At 39.0% G+C, this 20,617-nt stretch overlaps 1 protein-coding gene and 1 long non-coding RNA gene across 2 annotated transcripts; both read left to right on the top strand.

The window, feature by feature from the left end:
• The first annotated feature begins 3,008 nt into the window (after nt 1–3,008).
• LOC137636835 (uncharacterized) lies at nt 3,009–3,662 on the top strand. Its single transcript, XM_068369185.1, has one exon. The coding sequence runs from the start codon at nt 3,009–3,011 to the stop codon at nt 3,660–3,662; it is 654 nt and encodes a 217-aa protein (XP_068225286.1).
• Nucleotides 3,663–5,921: 2,259 nt separating this feature from the next.
• Nucleotides 5,922–19,528, top strand: LOC137636834 (uncharacterized). Its single transcript, XR_011043244.1, has 2 exons — nt 5,922–8,402; nt 8,679–19,528. It is a non-coding gene; the product is annotated as an uncharacterized lncRNA (long non-coding RNA).
• Nucleotides 19,529–20,617: the final 1,089 nt, after the last annotated feature.

The raw sequence follows: 20,617 nt of genomic DNA, 5'->3' as shown, positions 1-20,617 counted from the left end.
TTGTCAATAAGGTACTGCAGAAGTTCGCCTCTCACGAAGGGACAAAGTTGACGCTAGTTGCTTCCCTCTGGCCCGCGAGAGAATAACTCACCGAGGTACTTCGATGGCTAGTAGACGTTCCCAGAACACTTCCCCTAAGGGTGGACCTGCTACGTCTGCCACGCGTAAAGAAGGTACTCCAAGGCCTCCACGCTCTTCGTCTGACTGCCTTCAGACTATCGAAAGACTCTCGAGAACTAGAGGTTTTTCGAAGGAGGCAACCAGAGCGATTGCTAGAGCAAGGAGAACATCCACCCTTAGAGTCTACCAATCGAAGTGGGAAATCTTCCGACACTGGTGCAAGTCAGTATCCGTATCCTCGACCAGTACCTCTGTAACTCAAATAGCTGACTTCCTCTTATATCTGAGGAAAGAACGATCTCTTTCAGCTCCCACTATCAAGGGTTACAGTAGCATGTTGGCATCAGTCTTCCGTCACAGAGGCTTAGATCTTTCCAACAATAAAGATCTACAGGACCTCCTTAAGTCTTTTGAGACCACGAAGGAGCGTCGTTTGGTTACACCTGGTTGAAATTTAGACGTGGTTCTAAGATTCCTTATGTCAGACAGGTTCGAACCGCTTCAATCAGCCTCCCTGAAAGATCTCACCTTTAAGACTCTTTTCCTGATATGCTTAACCACAGCTAAAAGAGTCAGTGAGATTCATGCCTTCAGCAAGAACATCGGATTCTCATCCAAACCGGCTACATGTTCTACAACTTGGTTTTCTAGCCAAACACGAGCTGCCTTCTCGGCCTTGACCAATATCGTTCGATATTCCAAACTTATCGTATGGTTGGAAATGAACTAGAAAGAGTATTATGTCCTGTAAGAGCTCTTAAGTTCTATTTTAAAAACCTTTACGAGGCCCGTCTGAAGCTTTATGGTGTTCAGTTAAGAATCCATCTTTGCCTATGTCAGAGAATTCTTTATCCTATTTTATCAGACTGTTAATACGAGAAGCTCATTCCCTTCTGAATGAGGAAGACCAAGCTTGGCTGAAGGTAAGGACACACGAAGTTAGAGCTGTCGCAACTTCCGTGGCCTTTAAACAAAATAGATCTCTGCAAAGTATATTCGACGCAACCTATTGGAATAGCAAATCAGTGTTCGCGTCTTTTATCTTAAGAATGTCCAGTCTCTTTACGAGAACTGCTACACTCTGGGACCATTCGTAGCAACGAGTGCAGTAGTGGTGGGGGCTCCACCACTACAATTCCCTAATTCCAGAACCTTTTTAATCTTTCTCTTGAAATATTTTTGGGTTGTCCGGAAGGCTAAGAAGCCTTTCGCATCCTACTTGATTTGGCGGGTGGTCAAAATCATTTCTTGAGAAGCGCCTAGATTAGAGGTTTTGATGAGGACCTTTAGTATGGGTTGCAACCCTTCATATTTCAGCTCCTAGGAGTCGCTCAGCATCCTATGAGGATCGCGAGGCTCAGTAAGGAAGACGTACTTAAAAAGGCAGAGTAATTGTTCAAGTCGTCTTCCTTACCAGGTACTTATTTATTTTATGCTTGTTATTTTGAATAACTGCTAAAATGAAATACGGAATACTTAGCTCATAATGTCAACATGTAATGCTGGTCTCTACCCACCCCCCTGGGTGTGAATCAGCCATATGATCATCGGGTAAGTTTAATATTGAAAAATGTTATTTTCCTTAGTAAAATAAATTTTTGAATATACTTACCCGATGATCATAAATTAAAGGACCCACCCTTCCTCCCCAATAGAGACCCAGTGGACAGAGGAGAAAATTGGTTCTTGTTGACATCGAGTACTTGAGTACCTACTTGACAGATGGCGCTGTTGATGTACACCCCCACCTGTATAGCGATCGCTGGCGTATTCCGCCCGTAGGTTTTTTCTGTCGGGCAGCAGAGCTGACAGCTATATGATCATCGGGTAAGTATATTCAAAAATTTATTTTACTAAGGAAAATAACATATTTAAAATTTTTTTTGCATATTTTTGATAATTTTTTGAGAAACTTCAGGCATTTTCCAAGAGAAGGAGACCAACCTGACCTCTCTATGACAAAAATTAAGGCTGTTAGAGCAATTCAAAAATAATATATTGCAAAATGTGCTGGGAAAAAAATAACCCCCTGGGGGTTAAGGGTTGGAAATTTCCAAAGAGCTTGGGGGTAAAAGGGTTAACTATATTTACCGATTAGATCGAAAATATGGTGAGAAAACATATTGGAAATGCGATTCTATCGTGTGTAAAGCAAGAGTGCAATTGAATGGAGAGTTACTTGAAGAGATGGATCAGTTTAAGTACTTGGGGTCTATTGTTGCAGCAAATGGTGGAGTGGAAGCAGATGTATGTCAGAGAGTTGGAAGATGATAGTGTATCTATAGGCAAAACAGTGGGCGAGCATTGCCGTCCTTCTCATCCATCTAAGCCTAAAGTTTACGAAGCAAAAACAAAAATGAAATCAATAGCCACCAATTCACAAGCCTCTGCACGGTCCGTAATTGCAGAGGTTGCATCTAGTTTAGATTCAAATGCATTGGTGTTGCTGCCCACTCATGCACATTTGTCGCGCAGTATTAGAGGCTGGAGGCAAAAGGAAAATCAAGCTCCTCCGATCCCAACCGGAAGAAGTGGGTATATTATACATACATACATATACCAAGGCACTTCCCCCAATTTTGGGGGGTAGCCTACATCAACAAAGAAACAAAAACAAAAAGGGGACCTCTACTCTTTACGTTCCTCCCAGCCTAACAAGGGACTCAACCGAGTTCATCTGGTACTGCTAGGGTGTCACAGCCCACCCTCCCACATTATTCACCACAGATGAAGCTTCATAATGCTGAATCCCCTACTGCTGCTACCTCCGCGGTCATCTAAGGCATCGGAGGCAGCAGCAGGGCCTACCGAAACTGCGTCACAATCGCTCGCCATTCATTCCTATTTCTAGCACGCTCTCTTACCAGAAGAATATAAATTTCTTGAAAATGGTGATCAGTTGTTGTTATACGATAGTGGGGAAGATTATCCAGACAATTTTAGGTTTTGGCACAAAAGCTGGACTAGACGACCTTGAGAAAAACAAGGACTGGGCGTGTGACGGCACGTTTAAATGCAGCCCAGAGATATATTACCAATTGTTCACATTACATATTGTTATAAAGAATATTAGTATACCACGTATTTTTGTCTTGCTACCTGACAAATCTCAAGTAACTTACAGCAGATTTTTCAGTGCCTTGAAGGACTTACGCCCATCATTTCAATCCGAAACCTTGATGGTCGATTTTGAAAAAGCAAGTGTTAACGCCTTTTCTGCTGTATTTCCAACAATAAAAGTAACAGGTTGTTTATTTCATATGGCTAAGAATATTTATAGGCACATTGTGGATCTCGGTTTAAAGTCCCGTTATCAAACAGACGCAGAATTCAACAACAAAATCAAATGTTTCACCGCCTTAGCTTTCCTTCCTGTGCAAGATATTATTGATGGATTTATCGAGCTATCAGATGATGACGATTTACCCCAAGAATTAGTATCTTATTTCGAAACGCACTATAGAGGAGGAGAGCGAAGACGAAGAGTGGAGCCTACTTTTCCTATTGCATTATGGAATGTTTTTGAACGAGTTCGAGCATAATCGAAGCAGAGCGAACAACAGCATAGAAGGCTACCAGAATGCACTGCAAAGCTCAATGAAAAATATGCATCCAGATCTATAGAAGCTTATTTCGTATCTAAAAAAAGGAAGAGATTTTAGCAAGAAAGAAAAAGTGTGGCTTAGACCGAGGCAACGCTGAAGGAATGAAAAAGGTATATAGTGATGTCAACACAAGACTCCATCGACAAGTAATTGGCTACAATTCTGCACAGAAAAGAGACTATTTGCGTAGTATTGCGTGGAATCTGCACTCTTTTTAAATTATTGCATTTTTTCTGTTTTCTTGTTTTACGTCAAAATTGTCTTGCGGGGATTTTTCCTATTAGGCGAAATTTCTCGAGGCGAGAATTCCTGAGGCGAGTTTTCCTACGGCAAACTTGTTTACGGCGAATTTTCCTAAAACCCTTCACTCCATCCATCCACCCATACCTTGGCCTTCCTCTTGTACTTCTCCCATCAACTCTTGCATTCATCAAAGAGGTGGAGCTGGGGGGAGAGTGACTGCTCCCGCACTCTAGTTAACTAATAATAATGATAATACAGTTTCATGTACCAGTTCAGTCCTCTGGGTGCTAAACGGGTTACTGCTCCTGAGGTGTTCATTCAGACTGGGGCCACTACAAGCGATATGTACGACTGTAGATGCATGTCTCGAGTGGGTGATCCTTGCCTCTGTGTGGCCGTGGCGACAAGATTGAGTTCGACCTTCCACTTTCATCATGATCTGGGGATTGTGATAATCAAGGCAAAGTTGAATTGCTTACCCAAGCCAAGGTCGATACACTCGGGCATGTGGGTAGCATCGGATTCAACTAATTAGGTAATCACATCAGCGAGCCTAAGGAGGTAGTGCGTATATTCTGTCATACAGAACTACCCCAGCTCTGACAGAATCTTCTCAGCCGCCTTTCTTAACTGGAGAAGCTCATCCTTCTAAGAGCTCCTTTGCTAAAGATCTCATCGAGCATTGTTGGAAGTATCGCTGGTTAGCATCTAAGGATTGCCATCCCTTCTTGTGCTGTTGGGATGGGAGATTTGGGTTGATCTTACCTTTTTACTAACAAGGAATCTCACTTAAATCTGTGACTCCTTACATGCAACTATGCTCAGGTGCATTAAAAGAAGGAAGGCGGGCATGCCTGAACAACCGAGTTGTCTCAGCAGTGGAATCAGCAGAAGCATCTACTCTAATGGCTTGGGTTTAGCAATCCTATAGTGCTGCAAGTCTTCCAAGAGCGTTGAGGAGGAATCCGGTTGGTAGATACGATAACACCACCTTATTGGCTTACGTGTAGTTCCATAACCTGACAAAGCAGATACTTCCCGGGGAGGCATTTCATGCTGGTGAGTTGTCAGCCAATCACATTCTGGGCAAGAGGAATGGGCTGGCAGACACAGTAACCAAGGGAAGTTTGTAGGGTCAGATGGTTTCTACTATGCGTAAGGAAGTATGTCCTGGTTGGAGGGTTCTCCAGGAAATGACTTGTTTACCATACAGCTAGACAAGAAGAACCCCAGGTTTTCACCCCTTTCCAACTCCATGATCTATGTTCGAAGTCACCTTCCAACACCCATGGGATCACTTGGATGGTTACACCCTGTCTCCAATGAAACCTGGTTTGTCAACTAGTTTAACTTATGAGATTACACCGGGACTCAGGATGATTTAGGTGGCTCCCAGATGGCCTCATCCCAAATGGTTTCCTGTTTTCCCTTGTTGAGATATGGAGGAACCCCCTTGGCCTTCACTCGCATGGTAAAGTATGAAATTCTCTATGGATATCAAATACGGGATTCTTCTCAAGTCAGTTCATCTGTAGACAAAGATTGCGGAGTTCCACTTCTTCTTGGCTGGGAGAAGCTCCTCTCAGTAGCGGCCATCAAGGCTACCACCCAGACTTGAACATTGTCTTTTGATGGAAGGGAATAGTTTTTCTCTACCGCTTCCGAGCCTTTGAGAAGGTCTTGGGCTAAGTTAACCCTTTTACCCCCAGGCTATTTGGAAATTTCCAACCCTTAACCCCCAGGGGGTTATCTTTTTCCCAGCACATTTTGCAGTATATTTTTTTTAAAATTGCTCTAACAGCCTTAATATTTGTCATAGAGAGGTCAGGTTGGTCTCATTCTCTTGGAAAACGCCTGAATTTTCTCAAAAAATTATCAAAAATATGAAAAAAAAAATTTTTATAGCATTTTTTTACAAGGACGTACCGGTACGTCCATGGGGGTAAAGGGATAACTTTTGTGAAACGTACCAGTACGTCCTTTGGGGGTAATAGGGTTAAGACTCTCAAGACTGTTTCTGCTGCCTTATAATCAGCAATGAGGTTATGTTGGTGACATGGTCTCTCTGCCTTAGTCTCCCAATATTAAGAGGTGCGTAGGAGCTACTTAGTGTAGTGCTGCGATGGTTAGCGGGTTGCGGCCGGGTGTAGCACATAGACTGACTGTTCTAGATGCCGACCCAACTCTCACTGCACTATACTTAAGGGAATTGTCCCCAGAAAAGTCAGTACTATATAGTATGAGCACTAGGCACCAGCCCCCTAGATTTAGATCTGGGCAAGTGGACCTAACAAGCAATTGAGATCTTTAGGTAGATTTCAGTAATTTAAATTTGCTCTACTATCTAAATGGTTAGGAATCGGTAATGCAATCGTCGGAAAAGAATAGATCTTAAGATATAAAGAGAAATATTTATTTTTTAAAAGGAAAAAACTAATGTGCTATAATGGGAAAAAAGAAATTAAAAGGCAATGCCTAAAATGGAAAATTAACAGTAAGAAAAAGCTATGAACTTTACTACTTATAGTGGTATGTTTTTATCACCAAAACCATATTCTTAGTATATTATGCATGGGCGAAAAATGCATCTATACAAATATGACAATCTTTGTTCATTGAGGAAGAAATATTTTTTACAATACAAGAATGATTTCATGAACATGATTTCCAGAATACCCATCACAGTCAGGATAAAGCACTTTCCATAAGTTAAAGCCTTATTGGAGCCTCTTTAACCCTATTAACCCCCAAAGGACGTACTGGTACGTCCTTGCAAAAAACTGTTTTATACATTTTTTTGCATATTTTTGATAACTTTATGACAAACTTCAGGCATTTTCCAAAAGAATGAGACCAACCTGACCTTTCTATGACAAAAATTAAGGCTGTTAGAGCAATTTGAAAATGAAATATATTGCAAAATGTGCTTGAAAAAAAAAACGCCTGGGCGGTTAAGGGTTGGAAAGTTCCAAATAGATTGGGGGTAAAAGGGTTAAGTATCACCAACTCTGCAAATATGAAAAAAATAAACAGGTTTAAAGGTCGCTCATGAATGGCAGCGGCAAGGAACAGTTACAATGCCGTAGAGACTGGTCATATATACATATAATCAGCACCCAAGCCCCCTCTCCACCCAAGCTAGGACCAGGGAGGGCCAAGCAATGGCTGCTGATGACACAGCCGGTAGGCCTATAGACTTCCTCAAACCTCCCATCTTTAGCTCACAAGAATGGTGAGGTTGCAGACATTACAAGAAACTATCGGGCTTGAGAGGGTCTCGAATCCCAGTCCGGCAGATCACGAGGCAGGGACGCTTGCAATAAGCCAACGCAACGTTGTAAATAGTTTATACAAAATTTGCAGTCATTCTATGACTAATGATAATAATGTGCTCATCATGAAATGGTCTGTATTGTTTCAAATTAAGTACCTCAGTAAGGCTAACATCATACTGACCACTAAACCAGATTGAAATGTCATATCTAACATTTATAATCAACACCTGTCAAGAAATTTAATTTTGACCACAGCAGAGCATACCAGGATGGTCTTACTCCGGATTGACGACACGAGAAATGTCGCTCAGCAGCTTTCTCAGAGCTGGACTGACCGAATTCTTGTTCCTCAGTTTTCAATGTGACTTGTGGCTTTACACGATTACAATAAAATGATATACAGTATCTTCTGCGTAAGGTATATTGCCAACTCAGGCAAGTTACTTCACAGATTTCATCACAAATGAAATCTGGGTTATTTCAGGTCATGTAGTTTTGGTACATCTTGCCTGGTCTACTGCAAGGTTGGCGTTTTTCTAACCCGAAAAACAAGAAAGGAGTCATGAGATAAGATGGCTGATTGCTAAACTATAGTGAAAGTTGAAATTATAAAATGAATCAGTATGAAAATGTATAACTTGATTTCATTTTCATACAAACTGGAATTATTTTACAAACTATTAATTTAATAGTGCTAGGAAATGATCAGTATGAAAATGTACAAGTTCATTTCATTTTCATACAAACTGGTATTATTTCTTTACAAACTATTAATTTAATAGTGCCTGGATCATGGCCAAACTTGGACCTTGCCAGGATACAACCCCGTCTCTATGCCATCTCTGTATGAAGTGTGGAGTGGCACGGAGAGAAGAGGCTTTTGTGGACCCTGAGGGCTCTGCAGTGCTGTCTGAAGAAGGCCTGACTGCTCATAACCTGGGTGACGGCGACTCTTCCTTGGCACGGGCTGAACCAAGAAAGAGCTGTGTAAAACAAGATCTCTTTTGGACTTCGGAAGTCGATCCGTAATGCGAAAGCTTGAATTGCTGAGGGAGTCTAGGTTCCAGGTAGGACCGGAACCTGCAAAGTCCGGGACTAGGCTCCACCCTTGTCTTCAAGAGGAGTCTTGCAGTTAGCTTAGTGTGAAGGTTGGGTTGTTGTAGTTTATGTACATACATACATATACCAAGGCACTTCCCCCAATTTTGGGGGGTAGCCGACATCAACAAATGAATCAAAACAAAAAGGGGACCTCTACTCTCTACGTTTCTCCCAGCCTGACAAGGGACTCAACCGAGTTCAGCTGGTACTGCTAGGGTGCCACAGCCCACCCTCCCCCATTATCCACCACAGATGAAGCTTCATAATGCTGAATCCCCTACTGCTGCTACCTTCGCGGTCATCTAAGGCACCGGAGGAAGCAGCAGGAAAGGAGGTAGTTTATGTACCAGAGCATTTTCATGGCCTTTATTCCAGAGGAGTACTCAAGCTTTTGACACATTTGCACTTGGTCTTGTGATGGTTGCTAGCCCAGATCCCTTAGGAGACAGTAAGCATATCCTCTCTGGTAACATATAAATTTAACTCTGTAAAGGAGGAAGAATGACTGACCCCGCCTCCATTCTTTCTGCTTCTATCTTAGGGACAAAGTGGTCAAAGTGTGAGCTTGATCTGGCTTGATGATGTGAACTACACTTCTGAGCTCCATCTTTAAAACCTATGGAACTTCTCATCCATCCTCCATAGACAAGGATGAGGATGGTAGAATATATACCAGCACTTTGTCATCATAAGCCAGGTATATTATTCCTGACTGCAAACCCCTTTGGCGGGAAAGGGATCCCGCCTTTGACCAAGTACTAATGTTCTCGAACATCTCCAGGGAAGAAAAAGAAGGTACCACTTCCAAGTACAAATGTTGAACATTTCCAGGGAAGAAAAAGAACGTACCACTTCCAAGTACAAATGTCAAACATTTCCGGGGAAGAAAAAGAAGGTACCACTTCCAAGTACAAATGTTGAACATTTCCGGGGAAGAAAAAGAACGTACCACTTCCAAGTACAAATGTTGAACATTTCCGGGGAAGAAAAAGAACGTACCACTTCCAAGTACAAATGTTGAACATTTCCGGGGAAGAAAAAGAATGTACCACTTCCAAGTACAAATGTTGAACATTTCCAGGGAAGAAAAAGAACGTACCACTTCCAAGTACAAATGTTGAACATTTCCAGGGAAGAAAAAGAACGTACCACTTCCAAGTACAAATGTTGAACATTTCCAGGGAAGAAAAAGAACGTACCACTTCCAAGTACAAATGTTGAACATTTCCAGGGAAGAAAAAGAACGTACCACTTCCAAGTACAAATGTTGAACAGTGAGTCTCCCTACCTAAAAGACGATGTTTTGTATTTGAGTAGGAACAAATCACAAATTTTTAAAGTAATTTGTATTTTTCCTAGCAATACAAACCCGCGTTCTTTAGATTATACTTAACCCGTTAACCACTCCTCTCAGTCTTGAGCCAAAAGGTTATAATTGAAGAGACCATGACAGGTAAGGGGGTGGGCTCTCGCCTTTGCTCCCAAAGTTTGCTTAACTGCTTGTTCAGCGATTCAGCAGCCGTCCAGCTTTGAGCTGAAAACACACTCCCTATGTAAAGGACTTGGGTTTGTATAGCTAGGAAAAATACAAATTACTTTTAGAAATTTAGGATTTTAATTTTGTTGTGATAGCTGTAATTGATTTTGGAATCTTAACTGACCGTTTTTTTCCCAACAGCTTTCCGAAAGATAAAACTATTTGCCTTCTGGCACCTCTTGGGTTGCATGGGGCAGGGAGTGCAGTGTGGCCACCCACCTGAAGAGGAGGAAAAGGGAAAGAAGAGGATGAGTTGATGGAGAGGAATGGGATCCCAGACACTTCTTTTTCATAACCCCCTTCTCTCTCTCTCCCTCCCTACCCCCTTTTCTTATTGACTTATGTGTATGATTCTTTCCTTCAATGTCTCTCCTCTCTCTCTCACTCTTTTTCTCACCCAGGTCTTTTTCCAACCTGTTTTCTCCAAATGTTCAGTTCTTTAATTTTTGGTCTGAAATACGTCTTTATTTGCCTTGTTAGTTAAATTGACTTAATGGAAGAGTGATTCTTAAATGTTCTTAAATGTTCTTGCCAGTAAGTTTGTTCTTTAGTAAAAGGACCTATAATGTTCTTTATAAAAATTTGTTTACTGAAGTGAGTATTGCATTTGTTAAAATCATTTGCTTATTTCATTGTGTGCAGCTATTTTGATCCAATTATTTTAGTACTGAAATTTTTCTAATGAATGTATATGTAATTTTTATCCTGTGTGCTATTTCTGTTCTTTAAGCAAATTTAGAAATGATTATGTACATGATTTGATGTGTATTGCAAGAGAAAATATGACTTTACATGTAGTGCTTAACACTTTCAAGGTTTATTTTAAATACTTCTTGTTCTCATTAAGGAACACAAATGTACTGTCTCATATAAATGGGTTGCAAGATTGTAATTACAACTTACAATCTAACCAATGTTATCTGGTTGACAATCTTTTTAAGTCTTAGTGGTTAAAGTAAAAAAGGATAATGGCATTTCTTTGTAATTAAATAGTATTGAAAGTTTTTCAATTTCTTTGGTTGATATAAATGTCACTTATTTTCAGTTGAACTGAGATGTAAAATGAATTGTAAATGATCATTTAAATGAGTCACATGAAATGTAAAACCCACTTTTGTATAATGATTTTAAAAGACTGTATAATATTCTTTAGCTGCAATAATTGAATTGAAAACTGTTAAATTGTCATTAGGAATACTCGTCAACTGTTTTCACCAATTGTACAGACAGACTCGCCGATATTGCGGGTGCGTTGAGATCTCTTGGTCCACAGGGCGTCGGATACTGCGGGCCATAGTTAGTATTGCCGTTTAGACCTTTAGCGGCCCTGTAGGAAATTCTGAATAGGGGTGTCATGTTGTCGTCTCGTTCTTGCCTTAGCTATGTCGCTGAACTGGTGGGTTTTCAGATGTCTGGGAATCTAGGAAACATTGTCGGTTGAATATTATGGACCTTTGGAGGAATCATAGGGATCACTGTATTTGTTCCATGTATCCCAGAAAAGGCTTGTGTCCTTTGTTTCCTGTTTTTGTTCCAGGAACATTCAAAGCTCTGGATGTTTGTCCTTCAGTCTCATCTAGTTGCTATGCATTCTTATGCCCGGTTTATTTGTTATATTTGAAGAACTCTTGGTATTGTTACCATGTTTTTGGGAGATAGAAGCTGGCTCAAAGTCCTGTATCTTTCCACCCCTTATGTCTTGAGACAAATAAAGACAAAAGATTATAGTTAAACTACTGATGCTACTTATGGAAATGATAAATAAACATACATATCTTGTATGCAGAACACATTTGGCTCAAGTTTTGAGACAAATTTAGTGTATTGGGAAAGTTCCTTTACTTTTCTAATGTTTTAAGCAAATGTGGAGAGAGATAATGGACAGAGTAAAAAGTTCCTGGCCTGTTGCCTAAATCTTATCACACCAGTACAATCCATTTCATTACATGGGGATGTCTATAACTTTTATTAAGCTCTTCCCCATTCTTCCATTGTTTTTATCGATGTGAGATTGTTATTATAGTGTTCCATTGTAGTAGTACAGAACACTTAGTTGGTTCATAGGATTCTATAGGCTTGGTCCTTTGAAATAAGTGAGTGCTGGAACAATGCAGAGTTGAAGTTACACAAATGCAACCAGATAGAATTAAGAGAGCAGACGACCGTTCAAAACCGAGGGTTCAAATTGACGCCTCAAAGAGCCTAATGTACCCAGGGCTGTGGGAAAAGAAAGAGCAAACATTATGTGCGACCCATTTAAGGGTCATCTCTCCTTTCTGGAAGATCAAATTGTGACTGGTTTCAATTTGTCATCTGCTTATCAGATTCAAGTCATGATCTAATGGACTTGAAAAAACATTGTTTTTAAAATCTTCTAAGAAAGGGATAAGCAAAAGTTGATGAAGATGGCAACTGCAATATTTATAACAGAGACTTCTTGAAGTCTTTATTAAATTGAATCCTGAAAATTTGATGGTTCAGGATAGAAAAAGCAGAATTAGAGAAAATAAGTGAAGGTCTCTTGTTTTATCTTCTACATTCCATAAGCTCACATATATTATACATTAAAGCTTTTGAACGACACCTCGTAGTAACGGGGGATTTTGAGGAGGGAGAAGTCTAATTGGAAAGGGACCTCTGGTAGTGGTATCACTCGCCCCAGTTTTAATACCGACACCCTTTAGGGGTGAGCGAGCTGGATATATTCCTAGCATTCCATGCAACTTTTTTCTCTGGTATATTTAGCAGTATTTATACCTTTGAAATAGTGCTTTAAGGAGCATTTCACTGGGCGACACAGGTCCTTCGCCCAGAAATAGATTTTTCCTTCCTCAAAATCCCTTTTTCGTACCGTTTCATGTTCAGACTGTTGTCTCAAAGAATATGTTCGGTGGTAAGCGTGCTTTTTTTTTATATGCTTACGAAGCAGTTCATTTTGAACCAAAGATGAGCATGTGTTTGTTTCTTCTCACATAGACTTGGAGCTTTCTTGTTTACAGTTCACGTCCAGTCGGTCTTCTCAAGAAATATGCTCGGTAGTAGTGTGCTTTTTTATATGCATACAAAGTAGTTAATTTTGTACCAAAGAAGATAATTATCTCCTTTTCCATATGGACGGATAGTAATCTGCAGAGTAGAATGTCCTAATTTTGAAAAAAGAAAGGAGTATTCTCATACCCAGTTGATGAAAACGGGTAAAACTTCAAATGCTATATGGTACTTCACTTTAAAGTACAGTTATAGCATTACTACTTCTCTGATTCTTAGGAGGGTTCAATTTTTGAAATTTTCACAAGTTAAGGGACAATATCCTTAACTTTTTTTGTTCAGGGTGCCAATAGACTCTTTGAAATCTTCCTGGATAATCTTTCTCATGTTCCTGTGACTTTTATTATTTCAAGACCCAGGACGATGTGGAATTCTTTTCAGTGTTTTTCCTGACATATTGTTATTACTACCAAGCTACAATCCTAGTTGGAAAAGCAGGATGCTACAAGCCTAAAGGCTCCAGCATGGTTCAGTAATAATGTTAAGACTTAAGTCAACCTGTCCAACAGAGTCCAACAGAAAACCATTTGTTAAAAGTTCAAACTTCAGAAGTTCCACTGATTCAACTGCTCGATTTGGAAGGTCATTCTACAATCTGGTCACAGGTGTAATAAAATTTCTAGAATACTGTGTAGTCTTGAGCCTTTTGATGGAGAAGGCAAAGCTGTTAGAATTAACGGCTAGATGGTATTTCACCGTCACCTCAGTTTCTCGGACCCGGGTCCGATTCCCGGGCCAACCAGAAGCTATTATCTTTGAATCGATTCCCCCTTGGGTCTCTGATCCTGAGGTATAGAGAGAATCCAGATATTAGGAGGAGGATAATATATGGCTTATTTGAATACTAAAAACATGTCTAAATGTGCAAAATTTATCACCTAGTTCTACATACAAGATGGTACAGACTGGGAAAATCTTAATAAAGAAGAATCTCATGTAATATGCATAAAGAAGTAATTCAACAAAGTTCCCATGGAATATCCAGATCAGGAATGATGTATTTAATATACCAAGTTATTGTCCAACAAATTGATATGAAAGTCAGCACCTTATGACCAGACAGTACTGTATCATGGTAGAATGAAAGAATTAAAACATTCCTTGTCGATAGACTAATGACTGGAAATCATAAAAGATATTCTCAAAAGCCAATTTTTTTGTGTGCAATCTACTGTTGGCTATACAGTAAACAGGAAGGCAAAAAGTCCATACATGATTTATTTATATTGTTTATGATGGCACCTCTTTATGTTACACTGTATATATGCAGTCTAATACAAATTAATTTTTTTAAGATGGAATTTCAAGCATACTTGGTACAGTACTCAAGTTCATGGTCTACCCGTGACCTTACTGCTTGGTACTCCATGCTTGGTACAGTACTCGAGTTCATGGTCTACCCGTGACCTTACTGCTTGGTACTCCATGCTTGGTACAGTACTCAAGTTCATGGTCTACCGGTGGCTTTACTGCTTGGTACTCCATGCTTGGTACCGTACTCAAGTTCATGGTCTACCCGTGACCTTACTGCTTGGTACTCCATGCTTGGTACAGTGCTCAAGTTCATGGTCTACCCGTGGCTTTACTGCTTGGTACTCCATGCTTGGTACAGTACTCAAGTTCATGGTCTACCCATTACCTTACTGCTTGGTACTCTATGCTTGGTACAGTACTCAAGTTCATGGTCTACCCGTGACCTTACTGCTTGGTACAGTACTCAAGTTCATGGTCTACCCGTTACCTTACTGCTTGGTACTCCATGCTTGGTACAGTACTCAAGTTCACGGTCTACCCGTGACCTTACTGCTTGGTACTCCATGCTTGGTACAGTACTCAAGTTCATGGTCTACCCGTGACCTTACTGCTTGGTACGCCATGCTTGGTACAGTACTCAAGTTCATGGTCTACCCGTGACCTTACTGCTTGGTACTCCATGCTTGGTACAGTTCTCAAGTTCATGGTCTACCCGTGACCTTACTGCTTGGTACTCCATGCTTGGTACAGTTCTCAAGTTCATGGTCTACCCGTGGCCTTACTGCTTGGTACTCCATGCTTGGTACAGTACTCGAGTTCATGGTCTACCCGTAACTTTACTGCTTGGTACGCCGTGCTTGGTACAGTACTCAAGTTCAGGGTCTACCCGTGACCTTACTGCTGGGTACTCCATGCTTGCTACCGCACTCAAGTTCATGGTCTACCTGTTACCTTACTGCTTGGTACGGTACTCAAGGTTGTGGAATACCCATTATCTATGCCAATTATTTTTGAAAGTCTTTAAAGCTTTTAAGCATTAATTTTTGAGATGAGGATGCTTCACCTATGGCTTATGTACTCAAATAAATCCTCTAGATTTGTCATACCATCATATTTTTCTCTTTCATATTAAGCCTATAGGTTTTAGGTTTAGGAAATGTTATATAGGTCTTTGAACTAGATTTGTACCTGTCAATCTCACAAGAGCTTTCTTGGTTAAAGAGATCTTTTCTCTTTGGGAATTTCCCTAAAGAACTTCTCATCTATGTCCATGGTGACTTTAATTGCCATTTCCAATCAGGATGGCTGCAAGTATAAACCAATGTCATGTTGTTTAAAGGAAGGTTAAAACCGCATGAATAGTATATCAGTGGTGGTTTTCTGCCTCCATTGATGCTAACTTGAAATGGAATCAGTCTTTCAAGTCTTATTTAGTGACTATTTTATTCTGCCTTCTGTTGTTTAATTGAAGCTGATTAAAAAGGTTTTCTGATTAAATAATGTTTTAGTAGTTTTACCACCTGACTACCAAGACAACTTCCTACTTTCTTTTGACTAGTGGATCATTTGTTCTTTATTACATACATATACCAAGGCACTTCTCCCAATTTTGGGGGGTAGCCGACATCAACAAATGAAACAAAAACAAAAAAGGGGACATCTACTCTCTACGTTCCTCCCAGCCTAACAAGGGACTCAACTGAGTTCAGCTGGTACTATTAGGGTGCCACAGCCCACCCTCCCCCGTTATCCACCACAGATGAAGCTTCATAACGCTGAATCCCCTACTGCTGCTACCTCCGCGATCATCTAAGGCATCGGAGGATCTTTATTGAGAGATGAAAATTGTGGCAAGAAAAGTCTGGTTATCAGATAGCCAGGTGTAGAAAGAGCAAAAGGAAATGGAATTCCGTTTGAATTGTATTATTGAGTGCATTATCTTTGAATGCTGTTCGTCTCAGTGTTCTGTGAAGGAATTGCCTCTCTAGTTACTTTTCTTGAATAATTCTAGGGACAGATAGCCTTTTTTGATGAATTCTGACAATAAGTTAATTGCCATATTCATTTTTTCCCTTGTTTCTTTGGAAATAAGTTTTGAGTCTGGTTTTCCATTTTGAATTGGTCATACACACGGATACTTGGAAAGGAAATATTGAAGGTAGAAATGTATTTGTAGATATTTTTATATCAAAGTTAATCTAATGAATCAGCCTCTATTCTCATTCCATAAATGAAACTACATTAATAGTGGAAATGAGAAACCAGATATTGTTGGTTGACATCTGTCATAGTTCTGTACTCAAATCTCCAGTATTGATGAAGGGATCCACATCCTATAGAAATTTTTTTATGGTCATTTGATCCTTTGCTTTGCATCTGCAACATTAAGGATGCCAAATGCTCTGTAGTTGAACTGTTTGATTATAAAAGTGCATAGAGAGAAGCCGATAGACAGGACTTTTATTCTTTTATGTTGGTGGAGTCCTATTAGTGGAAAGTTGAAGGTCATTTCACGCTTTGAGGTAACTTGAGTCGTATAGAATCAATTTTTCCGTTTGTAGTACTTATCCATGTACACCACATTTGCCAGGTATAGTGATGAGAGGTTGGTTTATTTTGTAGTTTGGTTTACTGTTGGCAATGTGAAGGATTGTAATTTGCAGTGGTGTTTGAGTATGGAATTGCTTCTCTTTGTATTTCCTCTTATTGCATCTTCCTAATCTATTAGGAGGGAACTACAGCACTGGAAAAGTAGCATTTCTTGATTTCCTAGTGCAGGTATTGTCCTCGTGCATCCTTAGCCTCGTATCCTTGTGGGATTGACTCGTAAAACCTCATTGGTATTTCATATATGCAGAATCTAAAATCATTTTTGGAAATGAAATTTTAAGTATTCTTGGTACTCAAGTACATGGACTACTTGTGACCTTACTTTGATAGTTTCTTGTACTGGCTTCTCAAGTCTTCTAAGGTCTCTCTTAAAAGCTTCTGAGTTTTGATTTCTAAGATGAGGTTGCTCCAGGTTATGCCTTATGTACTTGAAAAAGTCCTCCAAGGTTGTCATACCATCATGATCTTTACTTACATAGAAAGCCTATAGGTTTTAGATCTGGGAAATGTTGCATAATCCTTTGAACTAGGCGTGTGCCAGTCAATTTCATGATTGCTTTCGCAGTTAAAGAATTCTTTCCATGCTTTGGGAATTTCCCTAAAGATCTGATCTATGTTTTTCGCAGTTAAAGAATTCTTTCCTTGGTTTGGGAATTTCCCTAAAGATCTGATCTATGTTCACGATGACTTACATTAACTTATTTTGGAGGATGGCATCTTTTACATGTTACACTGCATATATGCAGTATGTTTTTGCCACCTTTATTCCAGCTGGGTTCTCTTTTCTTTATGATACAGTTTCAGATTTTATCGCATTGAAATGCCAAAGAAATTTTTCAGTGGTGGATATTGTACTCTCTTGCATGTGATTTCATCAACTTTCCTTCAATGTAATAATGTAAAGATTATATCTAATCTAACAGCAAGTTCACATCTCGGACAGGTTTGATGAATAGCCCTTTTTTTGCAGAACATATGCAAGAAGTGATTCTTTACTTTTAATAGATATTCATGTATCGGCATTTTCTGGATTTTGGTAACTCGATGACCGTGTTTCGTAGTCAGGTTTTTTGTATAGTTCACTTCTTTATTTTGGATGTTACCTTGAAATATAGATTGGCCAAACTTCAGTAGATGTAACTGAAGGGCATTAATATACAGTTTGGTACTTTCCAATGAAACTACTTATGTAGTGAATTATTGGAAGCAGATCTTCAATTTTGTGATCAAAGATTTGAGAAGTTACAGTAGGTGTCTGGACCCTTATGTAATTACTGTGCATTCCTGTATCTTGCAGTGCTGTACTGTATTTTTCTTCCTTGTAACATAGATAAAGTTACAAAATTATTGCATTTACATGCTGAACCAAAACCAATTTAATTGATTTGTCATGATTTCATTTACTTCATAATACTTGGAAGTGTGTTTCTTAAGTTGGTTTTGAAATGTCATTTGGTTATTTGTTGAACAGAGGTGACAAGTATACCCTGGGCATCAGCATTCCATATTAAAAAACTGAAAGGGAGTTGAAATGCCGATTAATAATGGCAAGCCTACACAAGTGTCTCATACTGTATTCAGCTGATGACGTTTTCCTCACATAGCTCTGATAAGCACTTGGCGATACCATGGTTCTTCTATTCAGGATTTGTTACAAGTCGAGTGTAAGAGGTTCGCATAGGATTCGGTCAAATATTGGCTATGGTTCTCTTTGGAAAATTCTCATGGCTCAAGAGATGGATGCGTGTGACCCATGAAATACTCTGTGTCTCTGTCTGTACATTTTGGTGTTTACGGATTTCGGGCAATTTTTAATGGAAATTGGATAGAAATATATCCGCAATTACTGCTAATGCGAGAAATGCTTTAAGGTCTTTTGATACCATTTTATTAAAGTGACTTTTACTTGCATTTGACCAAGGATGATATTTTAGATAAAAAATTTTGTATCTTATCTCTTCTGAATATAATGTGGCCTTTTTAGCAACCAAAGAAATTTTGAAACAAAGTAGCAAATTTAAATTTTTTAAAATGTAATTTAAAGTTTTGTTTAAGTTTGTTATTTTAAGACAAGCAGCAAATTTAGAATAAATGTTTAAAATGTAATTTAAAGTTTTGTTTGAGTTTATTATAAAATTGTTCAACCAGTGATATTGAAGGTTAGAATGTAAGCAGTAAAATAAGCAGTTTATAATTATGCTATGTGAATCTGTGTATGAAAATAAATTGCAAAAAAAAAAAAGAAAAAAAAAGAGAAAATGAAAACATTCAAGGACCTAGTAACACCTTTTTTTTAAAGAATGAAAACTGCTTTAATCATTTGTTACTAGGTGGGACCTGGGGTGGGCCTTGGTAGGGTTTTCATTTTCTCTTTTTATAAAAGAAAACAATCTTGCTAAGTCTTAGAGACAGTGCTTTCCTGTTCCTTTGGGAAACATGAAGGATTTTAAATAATTCCTTATCCATGTAAAGTCTGTTATTTTCTCATGTAAATATACATCAAATCATGTACTTGTGTTTTCTGTTGACCACCATTTCTAGATTTGCATTTGAATAATCTACAGAAATAATATCACAGGTTAATTCCTGATATTTATTCATTAGAAAACTTCTGTACCAAAAATAATTGGATCAAAGTAACCTCACTCTGGGAAAGTTTATAATTCTTGAATGCAATACTTATTTCACCCACATTTTTTTATGAATAACATGACTAAGCCCTTTTAGATGGACACTTGAAACTTACTGACTTGAACTATTTAAGGGTCACTCTAAAACATCATATTCCAGCAAGCCAATTTTACCACCTAACATGGCAATATTAAATGATGTATTCTAGACCAAAGTTACAGAACTGAATATCTGGGTAAAACTGGTTGGAACAGAGACCTGGGTGAGAGAAAGAGAGAGAGAGAGAGAGAGAGGAGACACACTGAGGGAAAGAATCATACACACAAGTCAATAAGAAAAGGGGGTAGGGAGGGAGGGAGAGAGAAGGGGGTTATGAAAAAGAAGTGTCTGGGATCCCATACCTCTCCATCAACTCATCCTCTTCTTTCCTTATCCCTCCTCTTCAGGTGGGTGGCCACACTGCACTCCCTGTCCTGTGCAACCCAAGAGGTGCTTATAGGCATTTTAACTTATGTAAGGTATTTAAGATGCTAATAAAATTACCATGTTTATTTCTTTTTGAGATGTTAATAAAATTACCATGTTTATTTCTTTGATTTTTATTATATCCTCTTATACATTTTACTTTATTTTCATGCAATTCAGTATTCATTAAGGACTATCCCTTGAAAAAATGCCTTTAGTGCAAGCTGTTTGTTGCAAAGCTAGCTTGTTCAATATTGCCTATACTATTATAAGCAAATTAGTTTGACCTGTTGTTTATACTCATTTTAGCAACAAGCAGCTTGCACTAAAGGCAATACCTTTAACTAAAGATCAATTTATATCAAGATTTTTATTTTTGATCTTCATTAATTCAACCTTAATCAACTAGCAGTCTCAATTTGAAACTGGACTTTTGTGATTTAATATTTTCAACTTTACACACAATGGCTGAAAGTACATAAGATTATATCTGGTCAGTTAGTCAGGCTAAAGCATAAAAGCTATCAGCAATACAACATTAGGGAGGAAGTCACGGGTGGTACAAAACCTGGCTAGGGTGTAAGGAGATTTATCAGAATAAGTCTTTTCCAATGGTGTTCATTTAGCAGGAAATTTAGTGTTGTTACAACCATGGGGTATAAATTGGCTGTTGCAATTCCAGTGGTTAAAAACCATGCTAGAAGGAAAGTGGTAAAAAGTGCAATAGA

The sequence above is a fragment of the Palaemon carinicauda genome, unplaced genomic scaffold (genome assembly GCF_036898095.1).
Source record: "Palaemon carinicauda isolate YSFRI2023 unplaced genomic scaffold, ASM3689809v2 scaffold400, whole genome shotgun sequence".
Classification (NCBI taxonomy): Eukaryota; Metazoa; Arthropoda; class Malacostraca; order Decapoda; family Palaemonidae; genus Palaemon; species Palaemon carinicauda.
The sequence above is the reverse complement of the archived record's forward strand: the minus strand, read 5'-3'. Positions and strand labels throughout refer to the sequence as shown.